Source organism: Channa argus, chromosome 6 (genome assembly GCF_033026475.1).
Source record: "Channa argus isolate prfri chromosome 6, Channa argus male v1.0, whole genome shotgun sequence".
Lineage (NCBI taxonomy): Eukaryota > Metazoa > Chordata > Actinopteri > Anabantiformes > Channidae > Channa > Channa argus.
In genome coordinates, this window is record NC_090202.1 from 28746343 (window position 1) to 28764523 (window position 18181).

An 18181-nucleotide genomic window follows, 5' to 3' on the forward strand; every position below is an offset into this window, starting at 1 on the left:
ATATTTGATACTTAAACCTTTCAGATGCATCACAAGGAGAGAGTTTGTCTTAAGGAATTTTTAGATGATTGACTGACTGGTGGGCATTGGGCCCCTGTAGAGCCACCCCTGTCCACCTACTGGGCGTCGCGTTAAAGACTTTCGAAAGTGATGGAGTTTATTGCCCTTTGTCTTCTGACTTCTGAATGCATGATCATACAACCCCAATTCAAAAAACATTGGGACGCTAGACTAACCCATATTTTATTCACAATAGAACATAAACAACATATCAGATGTTGAAACTGAGACATTTTGCCATTTCAAGCAAAATATTAGCTCATTTTGAAATTAATGGCAGCAACACATCTCAAAAAGGTTGGAACAGAGCGATGTTTACCACTGTGTAGCGTCCCCTCTTTTTTAGCAACTGTCTGTAAATGTCTGAATTGAGGAGACCAGTTGCTGGAGTTTAGCAGAGGAATGTTGTCCCATTGTCTGATTCAGGATTTTAGCTGCTCAACAGTTCTGGGCCTTTGTTGCTGGATTTTACATTTTATGATGCACAAAATCTTTTCTTTTGGTGAAAGGTCTGGACTTCATACAGGTCAGTTCAGTACCCGGACTCTTCTCCCGTGAAGCCATGCTGTTGTGATGGATACAGTATGTGGTTTAGCAATGTCCTGCTGAAATTTACAAGACCTTCTCTGAAAGACGTTCTCTGGATGGGAGCATATGTTGCTCTAAAACCTCTATGTCCTTTTCAGCATTGATGGTGTCTTTCCAGATGTGTAAGCTGTCCACACCATAGGCACTAATGCCCCCCTCATCAGAGATGCAGGCTTTTGAACTGACCGCTCATGACAACCTGGATGGTATCTCTCCTCTTTAGTCCACAACACACAGCATCCATGGTTTCCAAAAAAAAATTAACATTTTGATTCCATGTTCATCTCATTCATCTGACCACAGAACAGTTTTCCATTTTGCCTCAGATCATTTTGAATGAGTTTTGGTCCAGAGAACATGACATGGATAGTGTTTATATATGGCTTCTTGTTTGCATGATAGAGCTTTAACTTACATTTGTGGATTGCATAGTGAATTGTGTTCACAGTGATTTCTGGAAGTGTTCCTGAGCTCATGCAGTGATGTCCAGTAAAAAATCATGCCTGAAGATCACGCGCAAGTTTTGACCTTCAGCCTTGTCCCTTGTGCACAGAGATTCCTCCTGATTCTCTGAATCTTTTGATGATATTAGCTACTGTAGATGGTGGGATCTTCAAAGACTTTAAAAATTTACATCAAGGAACATTTTCCTAAAATTATTACGCATTATTTGACACGGTTTGTCACAGATTGGTGAACTTCTGCACAAACTTTCATTTGAGAGGCTCTGCCTCGCTGAAATGCTCCTTTTATACACAGTCATGTTAGTGACCTGTTGCAATTTATGCCAATTAGTTGTCAATTGCTCCTCCATTTGTTTTTGATTTGTGGCAGGTACTTTTCCAGCCTTTTGTTGCCCCTCTTCCAACTTTTTTGAGATGTGTTGCTGTCATCAAGTTTAAAATTAATGAATCAAAATATTTTCCATGAAATTGTAAAAGGGCTCAGTTTCAACATCTGAAATGTTTTTTATTTTCTATTGTGAATAAAATATGGTTTGATGAGATTTGTAAATCATTGCATTCACTTTTTATTTCCACTTTACATATTGTCCCAACTTTGTTTGAATTGGGGTTGTACCTGGATGATAGGGAAACTCAATGTGACATTTGGGCTGGTGTTTTAGGTGTGGACACCACACCCTGGTCATCGTTGATGTAGGTAGTACATGTGAGCGAGTCGCTTGCAGCTGCTGGACTAGAGCTCCCAAGTGTTCTGCTTGTTTGCAAAGCTGCTGACACCTGTTTTTCTCTAGCTTGAACTGACTGTGCTGTTCTGATAACAATGTTTATTATTCTGCTGCTCTAGCAGCAAGGTTTCATTTCTAATTGAATGTGGTGGTGTACAGAGACCAAATGCCCCCCCAAAATTTTTTATGATAATATTAGCAAAAATCAACGGCTTTTGGCTTGTCCCTTCAGGGGTCAACACAGCGGAATGTGTTCTGCACGTTGATTTGACATGAGTTTTTACACCAGATGCCCATCCTGCTGCAACCCTCCCATTTTATCCAGACTCGGGACTGGCACTGAGGTCGTGCTTGGTGGCTGGATGTGGCCACCGCTGGTGGGGTGGTATACTAATTTTATTCCAACCCAATCCTCTACCCCTGATCCACCAGGCACCCCTTTTGATATTATTATTATATTATCATATATATTATATATTTTATAATAAAGTTTTTATATAGATGAACCTAACTGTACTATTAGAATATAGGTCCAAACACAGATGCATTTATGGCAAACTTAACTGAAGTTACAGCCTAAAGGTTTAGCCTCTTGTATTGTGTAGTTACGGATGGTTAATCTTTTATAGTAGAGAATATGAGGTGTACTTCATGTGAGGTGTTTAAATTTTGTTTTAGTAGGGTTGTGAGGACTCCCTGTCTTTCTTTTGGTGAATTGGAGACTGTTTCCACTTTCTATCATGATTTTGAAAAACCACAGTAAAGGTGTGCTGTATTACCTTTGCCCCATCTCTATAAAAACTGTAGGATTTAAACAACCTTTTAGCCAAATAAAAGGTATGCAGGTAATGCATTGTAATCAATGTAACAGGCTCAAAAAAAACCTCACAAAAGGAGACCTGGTTGCCCACCAGTTGGCATATCTTCATATTCTCTATAACCCTAAATCTTCAGTGTTATTTTATAATATTGTGTACTGAGAATATTCATCTGCAAAGTGAGTTAAGCTGTCAGAAAAAAATTGTAGAGTGCAAGGTACAATATTTGGGGCGTAATGTAAGACAATATATCCAAGTACAAATTACTGAATGTACTTGAGTATAGTATTTCAGTAGATGTATCCTGGTAAAGCTCTGCAGGTGAACCAATAAAAATAGTTTTTTAGGCTGAGTGTCGGTTTTCCCGGTCGGGCGCTGTGCGGACAGCTAAACCCGCTCAGTGTGTGACGTGTAGGACCTCCTCCTCCGACACACAGCAGCAGTAATGGCGGACTTCGACAGCTACGAGGAGCGGGACCGGGCCTACGGCAGCTTTGGTGGCGGCAGAGGGTAGGTTTCTCTTACGCACGGTAACTTCGCCGTGTACCATAAACACAAACCTCGGCCAGACTGTCGCAGTGCTTACAGCTGCCGTGCTCACTTGGAGTCCGTGCAGGGCGACCAGGCCCCGTGGGTCGTCCGGCTCTGCGCCTGCTATGCCGGCCGGGCAGGGGTAAGGGGTGGCCCTTTAGAATAGCTGGGAAACACCGCGGTCCCGGAGCTAACAGGCTATCTGTTAGCAGGGGGCTAGCTGCGTACCGACAGTGAAAAAAAACTGACCCATGTGGCGGGGATTGCCCCAGAGCTCGGTGAGCAAATATCTGTTGTCGCTGCGGTGTTTTAAATAATGAAGCGGTTCCGTTGAGAGGTGGACAAGAGGCCGCTGAAGGTGGAGGTGGTGGCGGAACTGCAGCTGCAGGCTGCCCGCATGGCTGCATCATGTGTCTGCAGCTGCAGATTCATACACGTAGTAACCAGACATGAGGTTGATTATCGATCAGAATTATCGGTTATTGAGTTAGACTCGGGTAGTAAGGATCAAGTTAGTAACTGTTTTCTGCTCTGATATTTTATGTTTAACAGCTTCTGTCTGATAGATAAACAGAGAAACCCAGATTTGTATTTTTTCCAGGACGTCTGCAGCTTTGTTAGAAACCAGAAATACTTTGGATTGTTTCTCCTTACAGAGGCAGTTTGTTTCTTTTTAATAATAGTTTTGTTTAAAGTCCTGAAGTTGAAGCACAGACCTTGAAGTGAAATGATCAATTAATCTGTGTTAGTTACTAGAAAAAGGTTTGATGGAGAAAATTTCTCAGTAGTGAAAACAGGTTGTCTCAGAGTTGAGGGGGCCTCTTGTAATATGTCGTTCTTTCTGTCCGACACAAAAAATATTCAGTTTAGTGATGAGTCCTTAAAAAAACGAAAATTGGAGGATGTTTTGATTTGATATTCACAACATTCTACCTTTTTGATGGAAATATTTTCCAGAATCAATCGTTTCAGCGCTGGATTAAACAAAAAGCTCAAGATCAGTTTGGTTTCTTCCTTCCTTCTGCTAACAGACCTGACACTACTAAGCTGATCTACAGGGCAACAACTAACTTATGTATTTACACTCTCAACTCATTGGGAGGATTTTCCATTTTTTTTAGTCCTAGATTCAGGGTATAAGTCTGAACCAAAAATAGTAAATTCATTTCTGCTGCTCAACATGGTAACTTCTTAAATCTGTCTATTTGAGATGATGTATATTTTTGTGTGTCTAATAATCACTGGTCTAAAAATAAGGAATGGATTGAACACGTGACAAATGTAAACACAGTTTTGTTTTAAGGGTCACAAGTAAGTACAAGGAACCTACCAATTCCTTCTTAGATGACAGGTTTAAACGTTTTCCAAGTCTGTATTAACACAACAATCAGGTGTCTGTATGAATACCGACTGATGTTTTTCTTTTCTTAATCATTCTTCCTTTTCGCACTGGCCTTTCAGAGAGGAATTTCCATGGCTCTGGAAATGAGGAACAAAACCAATATGAGTTTATTAAATCCAATTGATAACTTTCCGTGTTTCAGTCTTTAGTGTAAAATTCCCTCTTTGCATTTCCCTTTTGATGGGAAAATAACAAAAAGAGGAAAAGTTATTGTGACTAATTTGAAACTCTATAAAATAATTAACTTTTAATACATTTGTGCATAAATGGGTGGCTTAGGTGTTTTGGTCCGCTGAGTCTTGTTTGAGTGACCAGAAAATTGTGAAACACTTGATAGACCAAAAGTTGTTGATTTGTTTTATCAAAAAGTACAATCTGCAAGCATAAAACTAAATCATATGTGGTTTCTCTCACCTTTTAAAGTGCAAATTTTAATTAGCACATTTCAGGTTCATCCTGATAATCTTTTTATTTTCTTTCTTCAAAAATAAGTATGTTCCTTATCTTAGTAAACCAGGGGCATGTGATGCACAAAATCTTGTTCTCACTGTGTTGACATCTCTCACAGCAGGTGGCAGTGTCGGTCTTTAATGATTTAAACTACAAAATTAGACCTAAATTATAGTTGGATAGTTGATTATTAATTTACAGAACAGAAATCAGCAATTAGTTGTAGAGATTTGTTTTTCTGAAACGTTAGCGAAAGACAGTTTTTCATACTATTTCTCAATGTCTGTAATCTTCATCACTTTGTCTATGTATGACTTATCAAGTCATAATTTTGGACCTAGGTTACCTCTGATGAGTTAGCTATGCGCAATAGTCTAACAGTAAATGTTTCCTGTATGAGCAACTGTGGTTTCTCTGTGTTTTGCTTTAGTTTGTTCTTTAGTCACTGTGTCCTAAAAGGTTAGTGTATGTATGTGTCCCAATTGATGTCCTTGATGACATCATATAACTGCCTTTGAAGTGTTTACCTATGAAATTTGCCTAGCCAGTTGTTGGACAAATGATGTTTTGTTTGTGGGCAGTTTTTAGGGCTAACGGAGGGGAGAGTAACAAGTAGTAGTGCAAAGTTGAGTGTGTAGCTGTGGAAGTACACAAAACTGTGTTCTGTGGAATTTATTGGTTATCATCTCAAGTTTTCTGTGGAGCTACTTCAATTGTGGAACGTGGAATTTAAAAAATGTTCAGTGTTTTGTCATACCACGACCTCTGGAGTGGATAAATGTTGGAGCACTGGACATGAGTAAGGCTGCCTCTCCTGTTGCTACAGTAAATTAAAAAACAGAAAACTAATGTGACCATGTGAAAGCAGAGATGCACCAGAAGAACTTGTGCCCAAGAGAGGAGCTGAGTTTGCAGTTTGGAAACCAACAAAGCAGATCAAGGCTAAATGTGCTAACACTAAGAACAAGCTATAGCATCACCTTGACAGAAGGTTTACTGGAATACCAGGAGTGGATTACTGAACACCAGTAATACAGTGAGACTGAACATCACTTAAGTCAATTCACTGACTGTGGCAGGAGTAGGAGGTGGTGAAGCTTCATAACAAACAAAGTAATGTTACAGCTCATCCAAGGACACAGGGCTGTGCCATATTGTTCTGAAAATTGTATATTGTCAAAAATTAGTTATGCTGTAATATTGAATAGGTAGCTACATAACCGTGTGTTTGCATACAGGCTGTTATTCTGGACATTTTACACAAGGGTACAAACATGGTGGAAGACCAAGCTCAACTGTCTGCAGCTTAAGAAAACACCATGATATTTGCTTATATTTAGGAGCTTCATCTGTTAGAGGTAACACAGTGTTATGGCAGATATACTCTAAGAGGACAGTTTCTTTCCAATTCAGAAGTGTTTTATTCAAAGTTTCTTCTGTTTGCACTTGGTCCTGTGATGTTCTGCACCTGCAGAGCTTTAAACATGTATTAGTGCGTTACCTGGGGATTTGCTGAGAGGCTCCAGTCTGCAAACACAAAACAGAGTTTCTGACCTTAAAGGAAGTGTTTTGTTTCCAGTACAGTAGAAAATAAAGGAGGCAAAACACAGGAAATAAATCAGGAAATATCTGATCAGTGTTATCGACTCCAAATTCCCTCTGTCTAAATTCCCCAATTTATTACATGTGTTTTTAAATCAAACTCTGTCCATGTCCATTCTTTTTATTCAAAGAAACAGAAATGAGTGGGTTCACAATAAAGTCTAAACACAAACACAAAAGACTAGTTAGTCACAAAAGACTAACTTTGGGGCGGCTGTGGCGCAGAAAGGTAGAGCGGTCGTCCACCAATCCGGCTGTTGGTTTTATCCCCGTCTCCTTTGGTCACGTGTCAAATTGTCCTTGAGCAAGACACTGAACCCAAACCTAGTTGCTCCCGGTGATCGTGTGTGTGAATGAGGAGCCGTGTAAAGTGCTTTGAGATCCAATAGGTAGAAAAGCGTTATACTGCAGAATTTTAAAATTGACAACATGATTTACATATGAACAGCAGAAAAGAACAAACTGACTAATAGTCAGTTTTCTCTTGTAACTGTTAAACCAATAATTTAACTTCTTGGTTTAATTACTAACTGGTGGATTTCTGTCATAATCCCTAACTTAAGCCCCTTTCAGTCATGAACTGGAATTCAGACATTTTCCAGACTTTAACTGGGGTGCTTGAACGTTTTAACTCAAACGCCCAAGTCTGTCGGCCTTGACATTACTCAGATTTTACCCAGCCAGCTCTCTAGTGCAAAGTCCGGATTATCTTCAACTGAGCTCATTTGTGAATAGAGGAGGTGATGCTCTAGAGAATTCACCATGAGTAAGTGGGTGTGTTGATGACGTCCATTTCCTGTGACTGCGGGTAAAAAAACACAGCAGAAGTTGAACTCTTTCAATCATTCATGCGAATGCAACAACATAGTTGAAAGTGGAAGGACAACGAAATTTGTGAGCTTCTGTCGGTAAGGGCAGACCTGGAAAGAAATACAAGGAACAGCACAAGATTCTGTGTTATAGGACCAGATTACCAAGCAAAACACTGTCATATATGCAGCTTTGTTTTGCATCATGTTCTGCTCCTTGCTCCTGCCCAAATACGCAAGTGAGAATGGTGACTATCTCCTGTTATTGGCTACATGTCTGCAAGAGAAACTCCAGACAATGGCAGGACCTGATCCTCCTGTACATTTCAAGAGTTCATGTCTGAAACCGGCTTATGTGCTAAAGCAGAATCATTAGCGTAAACAAATGAAATCATGTTGGTAAAAATGAATGAGTGCAGAAGAATAGGGACGTAAATAAACAAACCATCAGTGTCTTTAAATACCATCTGTACTAAAAGATATCTAAAGGCACATCTTTTCTCGAGGAGTCAGATGCAACCTATGCTCAGTTTCTTTGTTCCCCTGAAAGTCAGCTGAATTCTTTGTGATCATCTCCTGTTTATAGTATAGACATGGATGTTCAGAGAACTACCACTGGATTAATGTGAAGTAAAGATTGTTAGGCAGGTTGTGTTGTCTATTATTTCTCGTATTTCTACACTGTTTAAATGTTTTACTTATTAACACAAGCAAAAAGGAATATTAATGTACATCCAAACAAAATGTAGAGGAGGAAAAATCTCAGGGTTTGAGAGAAAAAAGACCATGTATACAGTTTTTAGTATATCAATGGTATAAAGACGCTTGAGAATAATGGTAAGTATTCATGTGGGTACAAAGCAAATGAAGAAAGAAACCAGCCTTTTACAGCTTTATAACATTCTAATTTTGAGATATGTGCTGACAGAGCAGGAGTCTGTTATTTAAATTAAACTGTAGCTGAGACGTTCATCAGACCAATATGCAGAAGTCTTCATGCTCCATGGGGAATTGATGACTAAATGAGCCCAACTCATGGCTTATGGACATTTATTCTGACCAACGTGACACTGATGCTCTCTGTTACTTCCTGATGTCAGGCCCCGTGGCAGCAGCGGCCCCGGAGGCCCCAGGAAGCAAAAGGAGCTGCCGTCAGAGCCTCCATTCACAGCGTATGTGGGAAACCTGCCATTCAACACGGTGCAAGGAGACATCGACATCATCTTCAAAGAGCTTAACATCCGCAGCGTCCGATTGGTCAGAGACAAAGAGACAGACAAGTTCAAAGGTCAGAGCAGATGATTTTTCTGTTTTACATAAAGACAGAGAGGGAATCTGAAAGTATTGCTGTGGTTCCGGCAATGCAGTCTTTTTCTCCTCTTTGTGTTGGGGGGGTTAGATGCAGCACAACTACTCCAGACAGTAAGCAGAGATGCAGCCCAGCTGTGGTGAGACTGTACTGGAAATAACAACATCCATACTCAATTATACACGCAATAAAAGATCGGCAAGTAAAACTGCTATACAAGTAGTTTATTAGAACACATGGTAAACATACATAATTTTGTAGAAAAATGCTAATTTCAGTTTTCCCTATGCTCTCCCATCCACGGATTGCATATGTTAGTTTGTTTGCTAATTGATAACGGTTATGAAGATACTAAACAAAAGGTGACTGTAGGTCTAACCATTTAGTCTAATTTGCAGCATAGTATCTTAAAACTGAGCAAGTTCTGGGGGACTCTGTCAGTGGCTCCAACACTCTAGCCCCCTCCATCTACCAGCTGTAGCTGTCCAGCAGTGAATCACATCAGTAGAGACAATAAAGGATCAGTGAGTGATAGTGACTGATCTGCAATATTGATTTAAATACTATTTGGACTTATTAGGGATTTCTGTTAGGTAAAAGGTAAAAAGACTGTTGAGCTATATTCACTCTTCAATATTATTTCTGGCAAGTCGTATTGTCATTGCAATGTTTAACAATTATATTTGTAGATGATCGATTTTCCTGCAGGCTTAGTTTGGACCAACCTGCAGATAGTGTCACAGAGCTGTTAAATCTGATCTCTTACTAATGTCTAAAGAATCAGTGAAGTGTAAGTACATTTATTCATGGATGCATTTAATAAAGATACACTTATTTTAATTCATTCACACACAAAGTTGAAACGCATATAAACACACTTTTTCAGCCACTTGCATTAAGACACAGAGCTGCGATGTTACTTAAACACTGCAAGAAGGATTTCCTTTTTACATCACTTGAAACTTCACCAAACTTCAAATCAAAACACTTTCTTTGACTCCATGTAGCTGACAGCTTTATTAAATTTGCAGATAGTTAAAATGAAATCTAATGAACTAAATGTTGAATTATAATAATAGATGGAACAGCTATTAGAATGTTTTGACAATTAAAGATTCGCTTTTGTATTTCAAGGAACATGAACAGAACGTGAATTATGCTAAACTTGACTGTGTCAGCCTGTCACCATTCAATTTCAGTAGCACTATACAGGCACATGATTTGGCAAATGAAATAAAAAAAAATAAAAAATGGAACAGTTGTTGCCTTTGACACTGAGGTATTATTAGTTAATGGGCTGTGGAAGCAGCTACTAACGCTAAGTCAACTTGAGACTAACACTGGCAGTGAGAATTGTTACAAGAAGCAACAAAAAAAGGACAATAGGAAAGGAATAGTTTCTAGGCTGAGTGATCTCTGTAGGCCAAAACGTGATGAGATCGGGAGTTATTTGCAGGTACAGTGACTTTTTCAGGCGCTTGCAGGCTGCAGTGTGAATGTTACCAGGGTGATTTTTGTCTGATAATATGAATTTTTCTCCTGGAATCTTGTGGTAAATAAAATAATGCTAAAACAATGCTTTTTCCTTCTTTTTCAGGTTTTTGTTATGTTGAGTTTGAAGATTTGGAATCTTTAAAAGAAGCATTGACATACGACGGTGCTGTGAGTGTCTGAATCAGTGTTTTCATTCTGTAATCCTATAAAGACAATTACTGGGGATGTGGATCAGCATAAATCTTTTACACGTATGCAATTCATTGTTTGATTTAAATAGTCAGTCAGGTTGAAAGCAAAAACAGCAAATATTTGATTCTCCAGTTTCTGAATTTAATGCTTTTCTTTGTCTTGACATAACTGTATACTGAATGTATTTGCTGTGTAGTCAGCAAATGTCCATTTATCACTATTTACTGACATTTTAAGTGTTTAAATCAGACTTGGATCAATAGTCACACATTTTGGTACTTTAATTATTACTGTGTTTTAGACTTGGTTGTCCCATTTTCTTCCGTTTGATACGCAAATGTATTAGTTGTTGTCCCACTCACTGATGTGGTTGCTGTGGTAACATACCTTCATGAGTGATGGAGGTGTGGTTATGTAATCCTAGTTTGGTATTTGGTTAGGTGCTGATACCAATGTCAGCAAACTTAAACTTGATAATTAAAATTAACAAAAGAAAAGTCAAACCTAGTGAATTTATCCATACACCCATCCATCAATAAATGTGGGGGAGAATATCCCAGCTGTCATAGGGCGAGAGGTGGCCTTCACCTGGGACAGGTCTCCAGTCTGATAGACAGACAGCCATTCACACACACATTTCACACCTACAGGCAATTTAAAACATGCATTCTAAAATACATGTTTTTGGACTGTGGGGGAACACCGGAGGAAGCCCACACAAGCACAGGGAAAACATGCAAACTCCAGTCAGAAAGGCTGCAGTAGCCCAGGGATGTGAAACCTGAAACTGTAGACATACAAACTGTAAAAGAAACATGTTACCATTTTCACACCACATGTGCATCAACTAAGCTGACTGAATAATTTTGGGAGTCAGAATCAAAACTGGTAAAGAACCAGAAAGAAGAACGGAAAAGTTAAAGAAACAAATTGTGTGGTACCGACAAAGTTGGGAAACACCATAGGGTTCACATATGTCGTTGTAATTTTGTGCTCTATGTTGCCGTGAAAGTCAGTTTTGTTGCCCACACCACAGCAGAGCATACTGCCAAAGAACTGTTACCGCAGGGGTCTGTAAAAAGTTTATAAGGTATCATTGAAATCCATGTTTACTTTTACAAATGCTTAGTGCTGTGAATTGTAAAACCCACACATTTAATTTTTATCCCGGGTTGTTTTTTTTTTCATTTTGAGCAAATTGAGGTTTTTTAAATGTGACACTGCCTAGTTTGGCTACTAAAAAAGTATAAAAACAAATGTGCGAACGTCTTCAACCGTAGATCTGGGTCAACGTTCACGTGTATCGACAGAGAAGCATAATTCTGCCTTTAGAGCTTGGAACTACTTCTAAACAATTGGTAGGAAGAAACAAATGACACAAGTGTTGTTGGCCCTTTGTTTCAACATCATACTCGCATTGTGTGCATGTGTATAAGTCACATTGCAGGAAGCGTGATGTTTTTGCTGCTTGACACAAAGGGAAAGCTCATGTGGTTCTCATTTTCCATGATTATTCTCCAAGAGAAGCTTGCTTGAGCTTTTACTCACAACCCTACAAATTCCAGAAATACTTATTTTTGTAGCAGTTTGCCACAATCATAGCAGTTACTGTGAGAAACATAGTCCTTTGTCTTTCAGTGGCACGACAATACGTTTTTTTTTTTTTAGTAGATCATGGATCAATATTACTGTAGCAGTAGTGCAGTGGAAATACGTAATGTTTGGGCAGAGTTGAGTAAAGACTTGGAGGAGGTCTTGTGGAGGCTACAAGGCAGCTTTATCCATAGAGCACATTTTAAACGCAGATAATTAAGAGGGTTTAACTAGAAAAAAAGGCAAAGAAATGCATTAAACCAGGAAGCAAGATAAACCAAAATACAATCTATTAACTTAATGAAATCAAATTTGCGAGGCACATGAGGCTTCTACAACAGTTGTTTGTTGCAGCAGTAAATAACAGGAAAGTAACAGCAGCATCTGGATCCACTGTCTGTAACTCTGATGTGGCTTCTGACTCCTGCAGTTGCTAGGTGACAGGTCACTGAGGGTGGATATCGCAGAGGGACGAAGGCAAGAGCGAGGCAGTGGCGGTGGCTTTGGCTTCAGGAAAGACGAAGGCAGAGGTACGAACACAAAAACATGGACAGGAAGTGGGTTATTTACCTGGTTTGTGGTCTGCCGCTATATGTGAATTTGGGTGTTTTAGTTTATTTGAGCTTCTGTTTTCCTTCTAAATGTTCTTCTCTGCTGTTGTCTTTCCTCTAAACCTAAATGTTAACCTGCTGTATCTGAAGTGTAAAGGTACATGGAGGTTTTGAAACTGAATTTGATGAGCTGAAACATGAAGAACCAGATCTCTCTTCTTTTTTTAAATCAAATCTGATGTCTGACAATATGGCCACAGTTAGAAAAGTCAGATCAGTGTTTTTAGTCCCACAGTGCCACAGAATATTTGGGTTGGATTGAGAGAATTTGTTATGTTTCTCACTTTCAAAACCTCAACCAGAAAATGTGGCTGATGAGAAGGACGCTTCATCTTTTATGCTTCATCTTTACATGCTTCCATCCTCACCGCCACACACTCTCCTCCCCTTCCTTTTCCACTCTTCTCACTGGTCCACACAGACAGGTAACAGGTAGAACAAAGTCACCTGATGACGTGTGTTCATGCTGATTTTAAAAACTACTTTATAACAATTCACCTCCTTTCGTTGATGCTTCCTCTCGCTAATACCTCTTCCGTGATTGACTGAAAACTAGCAAGCTCCACGTCTTCAACGCTGTCCTTCCAGCTCCTTCCAGAAGGCACCGCTGGCTCTGCCTTTGCTTCTTCTACTGTTTCCACTCCTCCTGTTTCTTCACTTTCTCTTGCTTCCTCCTCTATTTTCCCCCTCTGCTCTTACTCTTTTCTCATATGTTCTTTTACGGTTCTCCCTGTTTTTTTCCCCACTTCTCCTCTTTCCTTTTTCTTCTTATTCTCTTGTCATTTCCCCATCTTCTTTTCCTTCTCCCCCCTACTTTTCTTCTTCCTCGTCTCATTTCTCTTCCTTCTCTTCTGCTCTCCACTCTTTTTCTTCTCAACTGTTTTCCCTTTCCTCTTCTTCTCTCCTTGTCTCCTCCTCCTCTTGGTCTTTCTTCTCTCCTCCCTTTTCTCTGTCCTCATCTGTGTTAAACACCCCCCTGTCCTCTGCAGGACGAGGAGGTTCTCGAGGAGCTCCCAGAGCAGGAGGAGGCCGTGACTCGCGTGAGGACTTCTACGACCAACCAGGAGGAGGTGCGGTCAGAGATCTCAGCAGCTCAGGTTGGACAGCAGTAGATCCCAGCCAACCAATCAGAACTGCTGGGCTCTAGCCCATCACATTGCAGAATATTATCCCTGAAACCGACAAAATTAAATTAAAAGAATCTGAACTTATCATTATGATCCACTCTAACAGCCTTCAGTACATTATTGTAACAATAATATATTTTAAATTTTTTGACCCCCTGTGGAGAAATGCCAAAATTTAGTTTCCAAATCTCACCATTGCAGAGGTACCTCAATGTCTGTAGAGGCCTAGACGAATAATGTGATATTAATGTAAGGCTTTTATCTATAATGCAATTATATTTATTCGGTAGAGACTAAATAGTTTTATACTTGATCACATATTGGTGCTCTTGGTGAGTTTTCTACTTGTGGTGGCTTTAGCTCAGTTGGTAGGAGAGTTCTTCACGAACCTCAGTAGCAGCTACTGGGTTAATGTGGAATTTGCCTTCTGCATCCCAACCCAATGCTCTACTACTGAGCCACCAGGCCCCTACTATGCTAAAGCAGAGAACTAAATTAATTTCTGTCTGCTAAAATTTTAGACCAAACAGAAATGAACAACAAACTTTGTCTGTTTTAAAATGAAATGACACAGGAAATATACTATTAACCTTTGACCCCCAAACTCTGGCTCCACCTCCTGAAGCTGTTGGACCACATTTAGTTTTTACTTTATTTTTATTTTATTTTTTTAAGTCCCCATCATGCCTTTCACCTCAACCATCTCATGCTCACTGTTTGCCCAACAGGTTCCAGATGCTGCCGGACACCTAAAACTTTCTATTTGCTGACTTACCGATCTGTCTGCCTGTCTGTCTGTCTGTCTGTCCTTGTAGGTTTCAGAGATGATGACTACATGGCGGGTCGGAGTCGAGGTGGTGGCAGTCGCCCCGGCGATAGAAGGGGAGGAGGTGGAGGAATGGGTCGGTTCAGAGATGGACCCCCTCGCGGGGGAACGACAGACTTCAGGGAACCATCTGAAGGTGACACAACTTTAGACTTTTCACCTGTTGTTTGTTTATTTGTTTAAAAAGGGATTCAGTCATGTTTTTTACTTGAAAATGTTTTACTCTAGTTTTAATTCTTAACTTTTTAGAATTTGTAGCGTTTTCTTTTTTTTTGTTTATTTTTAACTGAGTTGTCTAGTTCGTAAGTTTATTTCTAATTTGTAAGTTAGAGATTAAGTGATGTAGTTTGTAAAATACTTGGTGGTCTATTTCTTTATTTAGTCATGTAATGTCTACATTACTCTGCTGTGTCATTTCTCAGCAACTGAGTTACTTAACTAAGTCTTTAATTTAGTCAGGTAATTCATAAATTATCTTGCTGCCTGATTCTTTTATTACTGAACTAACCATCTAATTTAAACATTATTTTGTGATCACATTTTGTGATCCTTGTCTTTTTGTGTGTCTTTGTTTCCAGAGGAGCGTGCACAGCGGCCTCGGCTGCAGCTGAAGCCTCGAACCGTCTCTGAGCCGCTCAACCAGGTCGCCAACCCAAACTCTGCCATCTTCGGCGGAGCCAAGCCGCGAGAGGAGGTGATCTCCAGAGAAAAACCATAAGAGACTGAAGGCCCTGAGGGCCAGGGGGAGGGAGTGTGGGAGGGAGAGGGGGAGGGGGTGTGGGAGGGAGGGAGTTAGGGAGGGGGGTGACGAAAGTGAACGAATAGAGAACTTTATCTAGGGAAAACAATAGCGAATAAGAAACTCCGAGATGCACAGTTAGCATTCCTTCCTGCCAGACAGTGAGCGAGCGGACGCCGCCCTCCTCTTCTTCTTCTTGTTCTTCTTCTTCTTCTTCTACTACTACTACTACTACTTCTTCTTCTTCTTCTTCTTCTTCTTCCTGTTTGAGTTCAGTTTGAGCGGAATATTTATTCTTAGTCAGAATAAAGATGAAACACACTCTGACACTGATGAGTAATAAACCTGTAAACACAAACACAGTGCGCAGTTTGTGAATGCATGTCCAAAGTTTGGATTTCTCTGCCCACCCCCTATCTTCCACCTGCGCTTACTGTGATGTCGTACCTGCTTCACCCTGCCCCGCCGCCCCCTCCTCTGGGTCAAACGTCGCCTACTTTTTGTTTTCCAACAGAAACGATCCCAGAGGTTATACCTGTAAAGTTGTTTTTTGTATTTTGTAGTTGTTCACCTGCAGCCTCGCCTCCTCACGCTGATTAGTCGAGTCACAACCAAGCAATTTTTTTTATTCCTCTTTGTCACTCGTAGCCGTGGTGACCCAGCAGTCACATTTTTCAGCTTTTAGCAAATTAATCTTCATATTTTTGTCCTGAAATTTCTCCGTGCGTTTCTTTATTCAGCCCAGGTGGGTGGGGTTTAACATGCGTCAGGACGAACTCCCAGTTATCCACAACACCTGATGGAAACGCTTTCATAAAATAAAAAGAACACTGACAACTGAAGCTTTAAAGTGATTATGGTCTGTTTTCTGTTCCCATAATGCACTGCTGCTAGGACGGCCTGCTCAGGTGTAGTCAACCAATCACATGGAAGAGCTGAGAAGCTGAGAAAGCAGGTCCTGTGTTTACTGTGCTAGATTTTCCTTCATTTGGCTATTTCAATATTGGCTGCATTCAGGTCCTGTGAGGGGAAAAAAGGGAAAACTAGACAGAAACCTACCTTAAATTAATTATGAAAAAGTATTTGTAAATATTTACCCAAAAATTATGATGAACGTTTTAACAGGTTTTGTCAAGAGTGTTTTTTTTACTTCTTCGGTCCGACTGGGAAACGCAGGTAGTTTTGTTGAACGACACTGAAAACCTCACCTGAACTGAGTTCAACTGAAAACAGGGAGGAAACAACAAATTCATAGTTTTTCCTCGCTTTTTAATCTTTTTTTCTGTCTTAGGTGAGCACGTATGTCTGAAGAATTGAAAGAAAAAACATGGTTGTAGAAAAAGTCAAATGCGTCCCAATTTTTCTCCACAGTGTTTTGTATTTCTTTCAATATAGTTTAATTAAAGGCAGGTGCTTAAGAACTTTGTCGCAGGATCTTTCCATGACGAGACAAAACAATGTTGACACCAGTGAAATTGTAAAAATGTATATATTTGTTTTAATTCAGCATCGTGTAGTGTGAGATGGACGCGGGTCTTTGCATTTTGCCATTCTCACTGGTGTAACTATGTTCCCACACTGAATTGTGGGAAAATTAAGGTAATTCATAACCTGTTTGTATGTTCTCGCCTCATTCTGAGGAAAGGAGAATTCTTTTTTCCTTTTTATGCTTGATTTTTTTTTTTCCTCATTGCTTTATGAACAGAAAAGGGTAAGATTAAAGAAATGTGCTGAATTTGTACAGGGAAAGGAAATTCTGCAGAAGTAAGGATGAGTGAAATGAAAGTTTTTAATTTCTACTCTTTGTTCGCATCTTTCTCAAGTGCTCTAACTCCATCACCACTTCTTCAAATTTTCTCCTCAGATGACTGAATCAGTTTTATGCAGAGGTGGCACAGACGTGACTTAAGCAGAGATTAATAGGAAATCACAGAAAAAGAGTCGAGTGAAGGGAAAGAGGAAATATTTTAAACAGACAAAAAGAACCAATAATGTATTTCGTCCCTAATTTTATTTTTCCCTTTGTTTTTTTTGCTCCCATTTTCTTCCACTTTTTGTTTGTCCCCCTCTTTCCATCTGTCCTTGATTACAGCACTGATTCACTTAAACCTGCAGCCACAGACTCCGACCAGACGGTGGTTCTAACACAGCACGTCACCCACAGAAAAGAAGACCTTTAGAGGTTTTTGTGCCCTTTTGTTATTTCAGTGTGGATCATGTGGACGCAGACTCGCCGGGAAAATGTTGTAAAACTGATGAGTAGTTTTGAAAAACCTGCGAAAGCCAAAATGTTTCATTATTTGAATGAAGTTTGGTTTATAGTAATAGCTGTAATTAGTCCATTTTCTTCATTTTCGTCTAATCTCTAGGAAAAACTCAGAACTGAAGGTGGTCAGTAAACCTGGTTTCAGGTCTTGTGTGGATCAGGATCACTTCTGGGTCTGTAGTGGATCAGGAGAACAGGATTTAAACCTTCAGTGGATGTTTTCAATCTGTTTTTTCCTTTGATGGAGGAGCTTTTTTCTTACTGTACTATAGGATGAGAACAGCTGTTTTAACTTTTTTTCCCTTCACTGTTTCTGGCAATAAAACTATCATCATACATCAACCACCATGTGTTTACTTTGAGGGGGTGGGGGGGGTGGGGGTGTCAGGTTTTCAGTTGCTTTTTAATCCAAAGTAAAAAAAAATAAATATTAAACCTCATTCTGTTTTTGTTTTTCTGTGTATTGATAAATTTTGATCCTTTTCATTGTCACCTTCCACCACTGACTTTTGGTTAAAGAGAATATACTTGAGTACAAATTTGAACGTAGTACTTTTTATTGCACTGTGTTAAGG

At 39.7% G+C, this 18181-nt stretch overlaps 1 protein-coding gene across 4 annotated transcripts; it reads left to right on the forward strand.

Moving 5' to 3' along the window:
* Positions 1 to 3032: 3032 nt before the first annotated feature.
* Positions 3033 to 17948, forward strand: eif4h (eukaryotic translation initiation factor 4h). Of its 4 annotated transcripts, XR_010914695.1 has the most exons (9): positions 3033 to 3165; positions 8550 to 8737; positions 10356 to 10420; positions 12468 to 12567; positions 13638 to 13745; positions 14591 to 14737; positions 15180 to 15295; positions 17433 to 17522; positions 17710 to 17948. XR_010914695.1 is itself a non-coding variant. In XM_067508245.1 (8 exons), the coding sequence occupies exons 1-8, from the start codon at positions 3101 to 3103 to the stop codon at positions 17436 to 17438; spliced, it is 795 nt and encodes a 264-aa protein (XP_067364346.1). In that variant the 5' UTR covers positions 3033 to 3100; the 3' UTR covers positions 17439 to 17948. The 4 variants fall into 4 exon arrangements, 3 of the variants coding, with proteins under 3 accessions (XP_067364346.1, XP_067364348.1, XP_067364347.1); XM_067508245.1 differs by having other exon boundaries at positions 17433 to 17948; XM_067508247.1 differs by lacking the exon at positions 13638 to 13745 and having other exon boundaries at positions 17433 to 17948.
* Positions 17949 to 18181: the final 233 nt, after the last annotated feature.

Excerpts from the sequence above, each read along its gene's own strand:
- eif4h (XM_067508245.1), top strand. The coding sequence starts at position 3,101 with ATGGCGGACTTCGACAGCTACGAGGAGCGGGACCGGGCCTACGGCAGC. Across the intron at positions 8,738-10,355 it reads AGAGACAGACAAGTTCAAAG|GTTTTTGTTATGTTGAGTTT; the intron begins GTCAGAGCAGAT and ends CTTCTTTTTCAG. Across the intron at positions 10,421-12,467 it reads CATTGACATACGACGGTGCT|TTGCTAGGTGACAGGTCACT; the intron begins GTGAGTGTCTGA and ends TGACTCCTGCAG.